Source organism: Heptranchias perlo, chromosome 24, assembly GCF_035084215.1.
Source record: "Heptranchias perlo isolate sHepPer1 chromosome 24, sHepPer1.hap1, whole genome shotgun sequence".
Lineage (NCBI taxonomy): Eukaryota > Metazoa > Chordata > Chondrichthyes > Hexanchiformes > Hexanchidae > Heptranchias > Heptranchias perlo.
Genome location: NC_090348.1, coordinates 47993897 through 48010080, shown reverse-complemented (window position 1 = coordinate 48010080; position 16184 = coordinate 47993897). Strand labels below are relative to the sequence as shown.

At 49.1% G+C, this 16184-nt stretch overlaps 1 protein-coding gene across 1 annotated transcript in view; it reads left to right on the top strand.

Annotated features, from left to right (window-relative positions):
- Positions 1-2133: 2133 nt before the first annotated feature.
- LOC137341772 (src substrate cortactin-like) overlaps positions 2134-16184 on the top strand; it is a 51866-nt gene continuing 37815 nt past the window's right edge. The window contains 2 exon segments of the mRNA XM_068005264.1: positions 2134-2289; positions 12856-12941. Coding sequence (XP_067861365.1) covers positions 12858-12941 — 84 coding nt within the window. The 5' untranslated portion in view covers positions 2134-2289; positions 12856-12857.

The following is a 16184-nucleotide window of genomic DNA, read 5'->3' as shown; positions in this document are numbered from 1 at the left end:
ATGGAGATCACTGACTGCAGCGTCCCCCTGTTCTGTGTGACTTGCCCTAGCCAACATGTCTGGGCACCTGGTGAGGGAGTGTTCTGCTGGAACTATGCAGCCTGTCACTGCTTGTCTGGTGTAGATATTTGCGTTGTTTGGATAATGGGGGCAGGGCTGCTGGTTTGTGACGACTGAATAAAGCAAATTTTATTTTATGCAGTTCCAGGTTTTTCCTTGTGTTTTGGGGACTTTCCATGAAAACCCTAAACAACAACATTTATATGGTGTCTTTAACTCAATAAAATGTCCCAAGGCACTTTACAGGACCGTTATCAAACAAAATTTGATACCGAGCCACATGAGCTATCAGGACAGGGAACTTGGTCAAAGAAGTAGGTTTTAAGGAGCATCTTAAAGGAGGAGAGGTAGAGGGGTTTAGGGAGGGAATTCCAGAGCTTAGGGTTTAGGCAGCTGAAGGCACGGCCGCCAATGGTGGAGCGATTAAAATCAGGGATGTGCAAGAGGCCAGAATTGGAGGAGCGCAGAGATCTCGGAGGGTTGTCGGGCTGGAGGAGGTTACAGAGATAGGGAGGGGCGAGGCCATGGAGGGATTTTTTTTTAGTTCACGGGATGTGGGCGTCGCTGGCAAGGCCGGCATTTATTGCCCATCCCTAATTGCCCCTTGAGAAGGTGGTGGTGAGCTGCCTTCTTGAGCGAGATTTTACAACTGAGTGGCTTGCTAGGCCATTTCAGAGGGCAATTAAGAATCAACCACATTGCTGTGGGTCTGGAGTCACATATAGGCCAGACCGGGTAAGGGCGGCAGGTTTCCTTCCCTAAAGGACATTAGTGAACCAGATGGGTTTTTACGACAATCCGGTAGTTTCATGGCCATCATTACTGATACTAGTATTTTAATTCCAGATTTTTATTTAATTAATTGAATTTAAATTCGCCAGCTGCTGTGGCGGGATTTGAACTCATGACTCTGGATTTTAGTCCAGGCCTCTGGATTACTAGCCCAGTAACACAACCACTATGAAAACAAGGATGAGAATTTTAAATTCGTGGCATTGCTGGACCGGGAGCCAATGTAGGTCAGCGAGCACAAGGGGGTGATGGGTGAACGGGACTTGGTGCGAGTTACGATACGGGCAGCAGAGTTTTGGATGAGCTGAAGTTTATGGAGGGGGGCAGGTGGGAGGCCGGCCAGGAGAGCATTGGATTAAAACCAGTGGTTTTGATGATCTGCTGTTGGTCCCACCCTGCGGAGCACAAACCTCTGGAGGCGGGGGATGAGGGTGTGATTGCTGACTGTGGTGAGGGGAGGGCCACTCACGTTGTACAAGTTGCCACGGCCGATAATGGCCCCCCCCCACCGCACAGCACTCACCTGCCGACAGGTGGGCTGGTGACAGGGACGGGCACCAGCAGTCATTAAAGGGCTGCTGGGTGCTGGGTAATGTTCAGGCAGTGGGGGTTGGGGTTCAGGGAGGGGGGGTCGGGGTTCAGGGAGTGGGGATCGGGGTTCAGGGAGTGGGGGTCGGGGTTCAGGCAGTGGGGGATTGGGGTTCAGGGAGTGGGGATCGGGGTTCAGGGAGTGGGGATCGGGGTTCAGGGAGTGGGGGTCGGGGTTCAGGCAGTGGGGGATTGGGGTTCAGGGAGTGGGGGGTTGGGGTTCAGGGAGTGGGGGTCGGGGTTCAGGGAGTGGGGGTCGGGGTTCAGGGAGTGGGGGTCGGGGTTCAGGCAGTGGGGGGTTGGGGTTCAGGGAGGGGGGGTCGGGGTTCAGGGAGGGGGGGTCGGGGTTCAGGGAGTGGGGGTCGGGGTTCAGGGAGGGGGGGTCGGGGTTCAGGGAGTGGGGGGTCGGGGTTCAGGGAGGGGGGGTCGGGGTTCAGGCAGTGGGGGGTCGGGGTTCAGGGAGTGGGGGGTCGGGGTTCAGGGAGTGGGGTTCAGGGAGTGGGGTTCAGGGAGTGGGGTTCAGGGAGGGGGGGACCGGTTCCGAGCTGTGATCACGGTCCGGGAAGGTGAGCGCGCCTCACGGGCACGAGTTTATTTAAAGTTATTTTTTGGGGGTTTGTTGCCTGCAGGGGGCGCGCGCACGGCACTGCTCCCACGGGCACGCGGGCGCGCCCCTTCCTGGTTTAAATAAAAGCGCGTCCCCGCGATCCTCAGTCCAGCCTCTTGAGAGGAACAGGTCCCGAACCGACCCGACCCGACCCGGGACCCGCACCGACCCCGGGACCCGCACCGACCCCGGGACCCGCACCGACCTCAGCCCTCAGCCCGGACCCGGACCTCCCGCCGCCGGTAAGAGAGTTTCCAAACTTCTCCAAACTTTCTCCCAACTTCCTAAACTCCCCCGAGCGGGGACCGAGTCCCTGGACTGAGGGGCACCGAGCCCCGCCGGGCAATCCTCCCCTCCCCTCCCCTCCGTCTGTCCCTCCCCTCTGGCCGGAGACTCTCCTTCACTGTCTGATGGACTGAGGTTGACAAATGTCAGGAATCTTACACCAGGTTATAAAACTGTTGTCTGTAACCTGGTGATTATAAGATTCCTTACATTCCACATCTTAACCCCGATAAACTCCCCAAAGGGCGTTACAGAACCCGAGTCTCAATAACATTTATACAGAATAACAGGTACCCGGGAGTGAATTACAGGCGAGAATCTAATTGAGGGATGGAGTGGTTTATATATAGAACAGGTAGCAGAATGGATAGAAAGTTGGCTACAAAACAGAGAGTGGGGGTTAAGGGTGGCTACTCAGACTGGTAAAAGGCAGGAAGTGGTGTTCCACAGGGATCAGTGCTGGGACCACTGTGGTTCACCATTTACATTAACGATTGGGACTCGGGAATCGGAAGTACAATTTCAAATTTTGCAGATGACACAAAATTGGGGATATGGTTAACACTGGGGAGGACTGTGAGAGAATACAGGAAGACATTAATCATAGGAGTGTAATTGGCAAATGAATTTCAATATAGATAAGTGTGAGGTGATGCATTTTAATCAGAAGAATAAGGAGGCCACATAATGCTTGGATAATAAGAGTCTAAACGGGGTAGAGGAGCAGAGGGATCTGGGGGTACAGACACACAAATCACTAAAAGTAGTGACGCAGGTTAATAAGGCCATAAAAAAAAAACCAATCACTGGGGTTCATCTCTCAAGGGATAGAATTGAAAAGCAGAGAAGTGATGTTAAACTTGTATAGAACCTCGGTTGGACCACACTTGGAGTATTGTGAACAGTTCTGGTCTCCATATCATAAAAAGGATATAGAGGCATTGGAGAAGATTCACAAGGATGATACCAGAACTGAGAGGTTATCATCAGGAAAGGCTGAACAGGCTGGGGCTCTTTTTTTCTAGAAAAGAAAAGGCAGAGGGGTGATTTTTAAAAATCTGTTCATGGGATGTGGGCATCGCTGGCAAGGCCGGCATTTATTGCCCATCCCTAATTGCCCTTGAGAAGGTGGTGGTGAGCCGCCTTCTTGAACCGCTGCAGTCCGTGTGGTGACGGTTCTCCCACAGTGCTGTTAGGAAGGGAGTTCCAGGATTTTGACCCAGCGACAATGAAGGGACGGCGATATATTTCCAAGTCGGGATGGTGTGTGACTTGGAGGGGAACGTGCAGGTGGTGTTGTTCCCATGTTCCTGCTGCTCTTGTCCTTTTAAAGACCTGATAGAGGTCTTTAAGATTATGAAAGGGTTTGATAGGGTAGACGTAGAGAAGATGTTTCCACTTGTGGGGGAGACCAGAACTAGGGACCATAAATATAAGAGAGTCACTAATAAATCCAATAGGGAATTCAGGAGAAACTTCTTTCCCCAGAGAGTGGTGAGAATGTGGAACTCACTCCCACAAGGAGTGGTTGAGGTGAATAGTGTGGATGGATTTAAGGGGAAGCTGGATAAACACATGAGGGAGAAATGATGTGGAGATGCCGGTGATGGACTGGGGTTAACAATTGTAAACAATTTTACAACACCAAGTTATAGTCCAACGATTTTATTTGAGGAAGGGGAAAGCCCCCGAAAGCCTGAGGAAGGGGAAAGCCCCCGAAAGCTTGTGGGATTAAAAATAAAATCGTTGGACTATAACTTGGTGTTGTAAAATTGTTTACAATGAGGGAGAAAGGAATAGAAGGAGAGGGGGATAGGGTGAGATGAAGAGGGGAGGGAGGAGGCTCGTGTGGAGAATAAACACCAGCATGGACCAGTTGGGCCGAATGGCCTGTTTCTGTGCTGGACACTCGATGTAACACCACATGCCCAGGACTGGGTTACAGGCTGGAATCTAATCGAGGTGTTCGGGGGGTTTATATGTAGAATTACAGATAAATGATCTTGAATCTTACTCCCCGCTGCTGAGTAATATTTAATATTAAAAGCTGTTCACTTACTGTCGGGGGAGAGTTACTGATTCTGGTAAGGTGAGAATTCCCCTGAAAGGTCAAAGTTCAGCCTGGAATTTAGAAATGAATCAGGCCTGGAAACGCCTGCAGTTTTTCAGATTTGCACAAAGATTAAGTCAAAGAAAAGAAACCCGATTGGGACAGGAACCGAGAGCAAAAGTAAATCTATGAATAAACCGTGGCTGCTGCTTAAATCGCGAAGCAAGGCCCACAGCGCAGGGCTGGAAAGAGGAGGCCCAGCAACTGAGCCGCGTCAGGAAGTGGCAGTTAGATGAACCTTGAGAAGCCTGTGGCTGTAAGAGGAGGAACAGAAGACTGAGGGAGCGCCACAGGAACTGTGCAGTGAGGTGCTGCGATGGGGGAGTCACGGCTTTCTGTGGGAAGGTGTGAGCAACATGGGCCAAATGGCCTCCTTCCCTTGAGGCCCGCGGAGAGATTGAGATTGAGTTGGAGTTGGAGGTGGTGTGATGAACCTTGCTCTCAGCCGCGAGGATGTGGGGAGGATGAAGAACGTGGAGTGGGGGAGGGGCTTACAGAGTGGGAGGAACAAAAGAGGAAGATTGTGAGCAGCACTAACCGTATTAGTATTGATAAACTAGAGAGAGGCGGGGGAGATGGTGACATAGAGACAAGAGTCAGGGCTGGAGATGAGGCAGGAATCATCCATCAGCAGGGTAAGGGTCACTCACTGTAACTGTACAGAGTCACTGTTTATTCAGGGTGAGGGTCACTCACTGTAACTGTACAGAGTCACTGTTTATTCAGGGTGAGGGTCACTCACTGTAACTGTACAGAGTCCCTGTTTATTCAGGGTAAGGGTCACTCACTGTAACTGTACAGAGTCACTGTTTATTCAGGGTAAGGGTCACTCACTGTAACTGTACAGAGTCACTGTTTATTCAGGGTGAGGGTCACTCACTGTAACTGTACAGAGTCCCTGTTTATTCAGGGTAAGGGTCACTCACTGTAACTGTACAGAGTCACTGTTTATTCAGGGTAAGGGTCACTCACTAACTGTACAGAGTCACTGTTTATTCAGGGTAAGGGTCACTCACTGTGTAACTGTACAGAGTCACTGTTTATTCAGGGTAAGGGTCACTCACTGTGTAACTGTACAAAGTCCCTGTTTATTCAGGGTAAGGGTCACTCACTAACTGTACAGAGTCCCTGTTTATTCAGGGTGAGGATCACTCACTGTAACTGTACAGGGTTGTTGTTTGTCTGTACGGAGAGGAGAATTCACGGGAGACGTAGACGTACCATCCATCCAGTAGCTATCATAGGGAGTTGGGAATCTCTCTCAGGATACGTGGATCATGCTGTTAATTATCTAGATTTTGGGCTGAAAAAGTTACACCCCAGATCATAGGGAACGTGAGGTCCGCTTACGGGTGATGCTGGACCAGTTTTCTTTGATGTCCCCCTCCCTGTGCTCCATCACAGGTAAAGTCCCAATTTGTACCGAACTCTCTCACCTGTATCGTATCCTGCACTAACTCCTGCTCCCCAATATCCAGTCCTCACCAACCTCCATTGGGTCTCAGTCCCCCGACACATTGAATTCAAAATCCTCATCCTCATTTATGGATTTTTCCATGACCTTGTTCCAACCTAATCCCCTGCGACCTCCTGCAACTCCATCTGCCAACGAGCATCCGTCACTAATCTGAATCTAGTCCCCTCCCCTCCGCTCCTCCATCAGAAGCAAACCCTTCAACCATTTCAGCGCTACTCTCTGGAACTCTCTCCCCAGAATCCATCTGCCTTGATACCCCTCTCCCCATCTTCAAAAGCCCCCTCTTCCACCATAACTTTGGCCATCTCCTTCTCCTACTACTGCCAGGTGTCTGTAAGAGCTCTGGGACATTTGCTACATTAAAGGCACTATGTAAATGTACACTGTTGTTGTTCGTAAGGTCATACACAGAGAGGGCGATTTTCTTTGTCTTCCATTTCTTAGGTATTTACAAAAGGGATCTAAAAAAAGGGTTTATGATTTCCCCAGGTCACAATGTGCTGGTGAGCCTTTGTGAACCTCTATATAAGCTGACTGATGGGCAGATTAATGTGAGGTTTAAGTTCAGAAAAATCCATTTTGTTTTATTGCTTTTGGCATTCATGAGTATTCATATCATAATATCATATTATCAAGAGAGGATATATCACAGAAGGAGGCCATTCGGCCCATTGTGCCTGTGCTGACTCTTTGAAAGAGCTATCCAATCAGTCTCATTCCCCTGCTCTTTCCCCGTAGCCCTGCAAATTTTTTCCCTTCAAGTATTTATCCAGTTCCCTTTTGAAAGTTATTATTGAATCTGCTTCCACCGCCCTTTCAGGCAGCGCATTCCAGATCATCACAACTCGCTGCGTAAAAGTGCTTATAGACCGTAAGACCATAAGAGATATGAGCAGGAGTAGGCCATTCGGCCCCTCGAGCCTGCTCCGCCATTTAATGAGTTCATGGCTGATCTGATTTTTACCTCAACTCCACTTTCCCACCCTTTCCCCATATCCTTTGTCTCCTTTGCTGATCAAAAATTTGTCTAACTCAGCCTTGAATGTATTCAATGACTCGGCCTCCACAGCTTTTTGGGGTAAAGAATTCTAAAGATTCACGACCCTCTGGGAGAAGAAATTCCTCCTCATTTCCATCTTAAACGGGCGACCCCTTATTCTGAGACTATGCCCCCTAGTTTTAGATTCCCCCATGAGGGGTAACATCCTCTCAGCATCTAACCTATCGAGTCCCCTCAGAATCTTGTATGTTTCAATAAGATCTCCTCTCATTCTTCTAAACTCCAATGAGTATAGACCCAACCTGTTCAATCTTTCCTCATAAGACAACCCTTCCATACCCGGAATCAACCTAGTGAACCTTCTTTGAACTGCCTCCAATGCAAGTATGTCCTTCCTTAAATAAGGCCACCAGAACTGTACACAGTACTCCAGGTGTGGTCTCACCAGCACCCTGTACAGTTGTAGCATGACTTCCCTGCTTTTATACTCCATCCCCCTAGAAATAAAGGCCAATATTCCGTTTGCCTTCCCGATTACCTGCTGCACCTGTGTGTTGACTTTTTGTGTTTCATGTATGAGGACACCCAGATCCCTCTGTACTGCAGCATTTTGTAGTATTTCTCCATTCAAATAATATTTTGCTTTTTTATTTTTCCTCCCAAAGTGGATGACTTCACATTTTCCCACATTATATTCCATCTGCCAAATTTTTGCCCATTCGCTTAACCTGTCAATATCCCTTTGCAGACACTTTGTGTCCTCGTCACAACTTGCTTTTCCACCTATCTTTGTATCATCAGCAAATTTGGCCACAAGACACTCAGTTCCTTCATCCAAGTCATTGATATATATTGTAAATAGTTGAGGCCCCAGCACTGATCCCTGCGGCACCCCACTAGTTACAGATTGCCATTTTGAAAATGACCCTTTTATCCCGACTCTTTGTTTTCTGTTAGTTAGCCAATCCTCTATCCATGCCAGTATATTACCCCCAACACCATGAGCTCTTATCTTGTGCAGTAATCTTTTATGTGGCACCTTATCGAATGTCTTTTGGAAATCCAAATATACTGCATCCATTGGTTCCCCTTTATCCACCCTGCCCGTTACTTCCTCAAAGAATTCTAATAAATTTGTCAGACACGATTTCCCCTTCATAAAACCATGTTGACTCTCCTTGATTGTATTATGAGTCTCCAAATGTCCTGCTACTACTTCCTTAATAATGGATTCTAGCATTTTCCCAATGCCAGATGTTAGGCTAACTGGTCTATAGTTACCTGCTTTCTGTCTCACTCCCTTCTTGAATAGGGGTGTTATATTTGCGGTTTTCCAATCCGCTGGGACCTTTCCAGAATCTAGTGAATTCTGGAAGATTACAACCAATGCATCCACTATCTCTGTAGCCACTTCCTTTAAGACCCTCGGATGCAAGCCATCAGGTCCAGGGGACTTGTCAGCCTTTGGACCCATTAGTTTATCTAATACTTTTTCTCTAGTGACAGTGATTGTTTTTAGTTCCTCCCTCCCCTTTGCCCCTTGATTTTCTACTATTATTGGTATATTATTAGTGTCTTCTACTGTGAAGACAGATACAAAATATCTGTTCAATTCCTCTGCCATTTCCTTGTTTTCCATTATTATTTCCCCAGTCTCATCCTCTAAGGGACCAATGTTTACTTTAGCTACCCTCTTCCTTTTTATATACTTGTAGAAGCTTTTACTGTCAGTTTTTATATTTCTTGCTAGTTTACTCTCATAATTTATTTTCTCCCTCTTTATTATTCTTTTAGTCATCCTTTGCTGGTTTTTAAAGTTTTCCCAATCTTCGGGCTTACCAGTAATCTTTGCCATGTTGTCTGCTTTTTCTTTTAACCTGATACCATCCTTGACTTCCCTAGTTAGCCATGGTTGGTTCACCCTTATTGTGGAGTTTTTCCTCCTCACAGGGATATATTTTTGTTGTGAGTCATAAAATATCTTTTTAAATGTTTACCACTGTTTATCCACCATCATATCATCTAATCTGTTTACCCAGTCCACTTTAGCCAATTCCGCCCTCATTCCTTTATAATTGCCCTTATTTAAGTTTAATCTGGTAGTTTCAGACCCAAGATCCTCGCTCTCAAACTGGATGTGAAATTCTATCATGTTATGATCACTGCTTCCCAGGGGATCCTTTACTTTGAGATCATTAATTAATCCTGTTTCGTTCCCCATTACCAGATCCAAAATGGCCTGTTCCCTGGTTGGTTCCCTGACGTATTGGTCTAAGAAACAGTCCCTAATACACTCGATGAACTCCTCCTCAGGGCTACTTCTGCCAATTTGATTTGTCCAATCTATGTGAAAGTTAAAACTGCCCATGATTATTGCATTACCTTTTTTACAAGCCCCCCTTATTTCCTGATTAATATTTTGCCCCACAGTGTAGCTACTGTTAGGGGGCCTGTATACTACTCCCACCAGTGATTTCTTTCCCTTGCTATTTCTTACCTCCACCCAAATTGATTCAACATCTTGATCTTCTGAGCCAAGATCATTTCTCACTATTATACCAATTTCATCCTTTATTAACAGAGCTACCCCACCACCTTTACCTTTTTTCCTATCCTTCCGGAATGTTAAATAATCCTGAATATTTAGCTCCCAACCTTGGTCACCTTGCAACCACGTCTCTGTAATGGCCACGAGATCATTCCCATTTGTTTCTATTTGTGCCGTCAATTCATCTATCTTATTACGAATGCTGCGCACATTCAGATAAAGAACCTTTAATTTTGTCTTTTTACCATTTTTTCCTACCCCGGCCCCATTTTCTCATGCACTCTTATGTTTGTACGCTCTGTCCCTTCCTGACACACTCTGTTTATCATTACCCCCATCACTTTCCTGTACTACTTCCTTGTCTTTTCTCTATCAATCTAAACTTCGCCCCACCTGAGCCCTCCCCCCCCGCCTCTATTTAGTTTAAAGCCTTCTCCACCGCCCGAGTTACTCGGTTTGCCAGAACACCGGTCCCAGCATGGTTCAGGTGAAGCCCGTCCCAACGGAACAGCTCCCTCTTTCCCCAGTACTGGTGCCAGTACCCCATGAATCGAAACCCACTTCTCCCACACCAATCTTTGAGCCACACATTCATCTCTCTGATCTTATTTATCCTGTGCCAATTTGCTCGTGGCTCAGGTAATAATCCAGAGATTATCACCTTTGTGGTTCTGCTTTTTAATTTAGTCCCTAGCTGTTCAAACTCTCTCAGCAGAACCTCTTTCTTAGTCCTACCTATGTCGTTGGTACCTACGTGGACCACGACAACTGGATCCTCCCCCTCCCACTCCAAGTTTCTCTCCAGCCCTGAGGAGATGTCCTTAACCCTGGCACCAGGGTAGGCAACACAGCCTTCGGGACTCTCGCTCTTGGCTGCAGAGAACAGTGTCTATCCCTCTAACTATACTGTCGCCTACTACAACCACATTCCTTTTTACTCCCCCCACTTGAATGGCCCCCTGAACCACGGTGCCGTGGCCAGTTTGCTCATCCTACCAGCAGTCCTTGCACTCGTCCACAAGGGCTGCAAGAACCTCGTATCTATTGGACAAGAGCAGAGGCTGAGGCTCCTGCAATGCTCCCTCCTGGATCCCCGTACCTGCCTCACTCGCAGTCACTCCCTCCTGTCCCTGACCACGTCCCAATTCCACAGTATTTAGGCTAAGGGGCGTGACTGCCTCCTGGATCAAAGTGTCCAGGTAACTTTCTCCCTCCCTGATACCTCGCAATGACTTTAGCTCAGACTCCAGCCCCTCGAATCGGAGACGAAGTTCCTCGAGCCGCAGACACTTCCCGCAGATGTAGTCGCCCTGGACAAAACTGTCCAGTAACTCCCACATATTGCAGCTACAACACATCTCCTGCCCTGTCATAACTATCTTATTTATTTAATTGATTACTACAATGCCAATCAAATTATTTTTAGGTTGAACCAAGTACTGGCCTTGTTTAATTAATTAAATTAAGTTTAGTTTTTTTTAAAAAAGATTTAGTTTTTTGCTCCAAGTTACTGAGCTCACAGTCCTCAGAAAAAAGAGATTCTCCCGACCAACCACCGACCTGCCTCACCCGTGACCTCACTGCAGTTTGGTTTTGTTGTTGCTGTGACCCGTTCTCGGCCCCCCCCCCCCCCGCTCCCCTCCCCCCCCCCGCTCCCCTCCCCTCCCCCCCCCGCTCCCCTCCCCCCCCCCGCTCCCCTCCCCCCCCCCGCTCCCCTCCCCCCCCCCGCTCCCCTCCCCCCCCCGCTCCCCTCCCCCCCCCGCTCCCCTCCCCCCCCCGCTCCCCTCCCCCCCCCGCTCCCCTCCCCCCCCGCTCCCCTCCCCCCCCCGCTCCCCTCCCCCCCCCGCTCCCCTCCCCCCCCGCTCCCCTCCCCCCCCGCTCCCTCCCCCCCCGCTCCCCTCCCCCCCCGCTCCCCTCCCCCCCCCCCGCTCCCCTCCCCCCCCCCCCCCGCTCCCCTCCCCCCCCCCCCCGCTCCCTCCCCCCCCCCCCCGCTCCCCTCCCCCCCCCCCCCGCTCCCCTCCCCCCCCCCCCCGCTCCCCTCCCCCCCCCCCGCTCCCCTCCCCCCCCCCGCTCCCCTCCCCCCCCCCGCTCCCCTCCCCCCCCCGCTCCCCTCCCCCCCCCCGCTCCCCTCCCCCCCCCCGCTCCCCTCCCCCCCCCCGCTCCCCTCCCCCCCCGCTCCCCTCCCCCCCCGCTCCCCTCCCCCCCCCCCCCCCCGCTCCCCTCCCCGCATCCACCCGATCAAGCCCCTTCACAATCTTATATCTTTCAATAAGATCGCCTCTCATTCTTCTGAACTCCAATGAGTAGAGTCCCAATCTACTCAACCTCTCCTCATATGTCCACCCCCTCATCCCCGGGATTAACCGAGTGAACCTTCTTTGTACTGCCTCGAGAGCAAGTATGTCTTTTCTTAAGTATGGAGACCAAAACTGTGTGCAGTATTCCAGGTGCGGTCTCACCAATACCTTATATAACTGCAGCAATACCTCCCTGTTTTTATATTCTATCCCCCTAGCAATAAACACCAACATTCCGAGGCCTTCTTCATCACCTGCTGCACCTGCATACCAACTTTTTGATTTTCTTGCACTCGACCCCCAGATCCCTTTGTACTGCAGTACTTTCCAGTTTCTCGCCATTAAGATAATAACTTGCTCTCTGATTTTTCCTGCCAAAGTGCAAATGAGTGGGGAGGGTCTGTGATGGGGAGAGTGTACAGGGGCTGTGGGGAGAGTCTGTGATGGGGAGAGTGTACAGGGGCTGTGGGGGGAGTTTGTGATGGGGAGAGTGTACAGGGGCTGTGGGGGGAGTTTGTGATGGGGAGAGTGTACAGGGGCTGTGGGGAGAGTTTGTGATGGGGAGAGTGTACAGGGGCTGTGGGGGGAGTTTGTGATGGGGAGAGTGTACAGGGGCTGGTGGGGAGAGTCCTGTGATGGGGGAGAGTGTACAGGGGCTGTGGGGAGAGTCTGTGATGGGGAGAGTGTACAGGGGCTGTGGGGAGAGTTTGTGATGGGGAGAGTGTACAGGGGCTGTGGGAGAGTTTGTGATGGGGAGAGTGTACAGGGGCTGTGGGGGGAGTTTGTGATGGGGAGAGTGTACAGGGGCTGTGGGGAGGGTCTGTGATGGGGAGAGTGTACAGGGGCTGTGGGGGGAGTTTGTGATGGGGAGAGTGTACAGGGGCTGTGGGGAGAGTTTGTGATGGGGAGAGTGTACAGGGCTGTGGGGGGAGTTTGTGATGGGGAGAGTGTACAGGGCTGTGGGGGAGAGTTTGTGATGGGGAGAGTGTACAGGGGCTGTGGAAGAAACCCATAACCTGATCCAATTGCTGATCTCTCCTGGTCTCCCATTGGTGCTTTGTAAATTAAAGCCATCTTCCTTTGGCTCTCAGAGATGTGGAAATCTGTGGTTGGCCACAATGTCAAAGTGGAAGTGGAGAAGGACGGAAACGATTGGGAAACAGATCCTGACTTTGTTGTGAGTAATCCTTTTTTTCTCCAATCAAATTTCCTTTTATATTAGCCTAGGACGTGGTGTGAAAGTGAGATTTGTTGCTGGGGGGCACCCGGTAACTGAGTGCTTTACCCTGCGTGTTTCTGCTTTTCAGGCTCTTCTGTGTACTCTGAATGCGGGCGTGGTGTCGTGATTGCAGTTGGCATTTGGTACCAATATACCCATCACGTTAGACATAAAATGTAAAGTTCTCAGATTTGGGGCGGCTGGGATTATATCTTCCAGATTTTAGGCTAGGTTATTTTTCAAGATTCAGTCCGATCCCATTAGCTTCTTAAAATGTTTCTCTTTATCTCCATTTTGGTCGTTCCTCTCCCCCCATCTCGTTATCAAGCAACATCGGGCAATTGTCCAAGGACATGCAAACCGTTCACTGACCTCTTCCGATCCCATCCTATCTCCAGCCACAAGGAAACTAGCAAAAGTAGCTCTGCAGAGAGTCCCCTCCCTCCCTCCCCAGTGTTAGTTTGGTCAAATCTCTTTCACTGGACAGAATGCACAGCCTCCTGCTGACATCTGCGGGATCTGGGCTCTCACCTTGTGGGAAATGGGGTTTGTTGGGCACTTTTTAAAAATTATTTCTCAGGATATAGGCGTTGCTGGCAAGGCCGGCATTTCATAGAATCATACAGCACAGAAGGAGGCCGTTCGGCCCATCGTGCCTGTACTGGCTCTTTGAAACAGCTATCCAATTAGTCCCACTCCCCCCACTGCTCTTTCCCCAGAGCCTGCAAATTTTTCCCCTTCAAGTATTTATCCAATTTCCTTTTGAAAGTTATTATTGAATCTGCTTCCACCGCCCTTTCAGGCAGTGAATTCCAGATCATAACAACTCGCTGCGTAACATTTTTTTTTCCTCATGTCGCATGTGGTTTTTTTTGCTGATAACCTTAAATCTGTGTCCTCTGGTTACCGGCCCTCCTCCCACTGGAAACAGTTTCTCCTTATTTACTCCTCTCATCCCTGGTACCATTCTAGTAAATCTCCTCTGCACCCTCTCTAAGGCCTTCACATCCTTCCTAAAGAGCGGTGACCAGGATTGGACACAATCCTCCAGCTGAGGCCTAACCAGTGATTTATAAAGGTTTAGCATAACGTCCTTGCTTTTGTACTCTCTGCCTCCATTAATAAAGCCCAGGATCCCATATGCTTTTTTAACAGCCTTCTCAACTTGTCCTGCCACCTTCAAAGATTTGTGTACATTCACCCCCAGTTCTCTCTGTTCCTGCACTCCCTTTAAAATTGGACCATTTCGTTTATTTTGCCTCTCCTCATTCTTCCGACCAAAATGTATCACTTCACACTTCTCAGTGTTAAATTCCACCTGCCGTGTGTCTGCCCATTTCACCAGTCTGTCTCTGTCCTCCTGAAGTCTGTTACTATCCTCCTCATTGTTTACTACATTTCTGAGTTTCGTGTCAGCTGCAAACTTTGAAATTAAACCCTCGATACCCGAGTCCAGGTCGTTTATTTTTATATATTTATATCAAAAAGAGCAAAAAATAACAAAAATTTATTGCCGATCCTGAGTTGCCCTGAGAAGGTGGTGCTGGGCCGTCTCCTGGAACCACTGATAGAAGTTTAGATGCACTGAGGGACTCGCTCGGCCACTTCAGAGGGCAGTTAAGAGTCAGCCACGTTTGTGTGGGACTGGAGTCACATATAGGCCCAGACCGGGGAAGGACGGCAGGTTTCCTTCCCTAAAGGACATGAGTGAACCAGTTCGGTTTTTATGATAATCCGACAGCTTCACGGTCACTTTTACTGAGACCAGATTTTTATTTCCAGATTTAAAAAACTGAATTGAAATTTTCAAACTGCCCATGGTGGGATTTGAACTCATGATCTCTGGATTACTGGTCTATTAATGTAACCACTACCCGACTGTGCTGCTTATTTGGACAACACATGCATGTTGATTCTGGTATTTAATACATTTTGAGTGGAATATTTTTGAAATCCCGTGACACTAAAAAAGAAGAAAATGTAGAAAATGTAAATCAGTGAACCCAATCAGGATCAATGTCGCTGATTTTAAATACGGGTCATCAGATCGAGCTGAGCTAACCCGAGAAACAGGAAGTGTGGTCTGATCACACTTCCCTTGTTGCTGCTCTGCATCAGTTACCCTCAACACGACTCTGAGCTTCCTGTCTAATAAAGGGAGGCTGAATCAGCATCAGGCCACAGAGAGACCAGACGCTGCAGCCCCCTCTCCGCCTCCCCTCTCCGCCTCCCCCTCTTCCACCCATGTGTCTGTAGCTTTCTCTGTTTCTCTATCCCTTTGTTTTGATCATTTTGAATGGCGGAGCAGGCCCGATGGGCCGAATGGCCCTACTCTTGCTCTTATTTTCTGTTTCTATGTTCTCAACCTCTTTCTCTGACTCTTACCTTTTTCTGCCTCCCTCTCCAACTTCATCTCTTTTTTTCCATTTGTTTCTTTCTCACTCTCTCTCTTATTTTTCCCCCTGTCAGGTTTTGTCTCTCTTCTGTGTCCTATAGGAGTATGGCAAGTGATCAGAGGGCGGTGACTGTTCTTGTTGCCCTTTCTTTACCCCGTGTGAGCCAAGTTTGGAGCTCCCGGACACAAAGGAAAGATAACTGATTGGGAACCATGGAAAGCAGTGGAGAGACTGGCATCAAATGGGAGCCACAATGATGAGCCTCCCACCCAGGGGAGCGTGTCCTTCTCATTCACCCCAGGGTACGGAGGGGTGGGTGATGCAGGCCGTTAACCTGCTGCTCTTTCACCCACAGGGGTCGAGCCCAGTCCAGGCTGCTGCGATGAAGATTTTGTGTCCTAATTCTTGTAACGTCCCACATGAAACAAATTTGATTCGATATAAAGTTCACGGTTAGCAGAATTCACAGTGCAAAAACTGCCACAATTCTTATTCAGAAAGATCACAGATCGCACGATCATTAAGGATGAGGGAGGCCATTCAGCCCATCTTAGGTCATCCACCGAGAGGATCCGCCCCCATTGTGGCATCCAATTGGTTCTTGTATAATTCCGGGGATTTTGCCTCCACTGATCTCTCTCTCTCTCTCTCTCTCTCTCTCTCTCTCTCTGTCTTTCTCTTTTTTTTCTCACTCTCTCTCTCTCTCACTCTCTCTCTCTCTCTCACTCTCTCTCTCTCTCTCTCTCTCTTTCTCTCTCTCTCTCTCTCTCTCTCTCTCTTTCTCTCTCTCTCTCTCTCTTTCTCT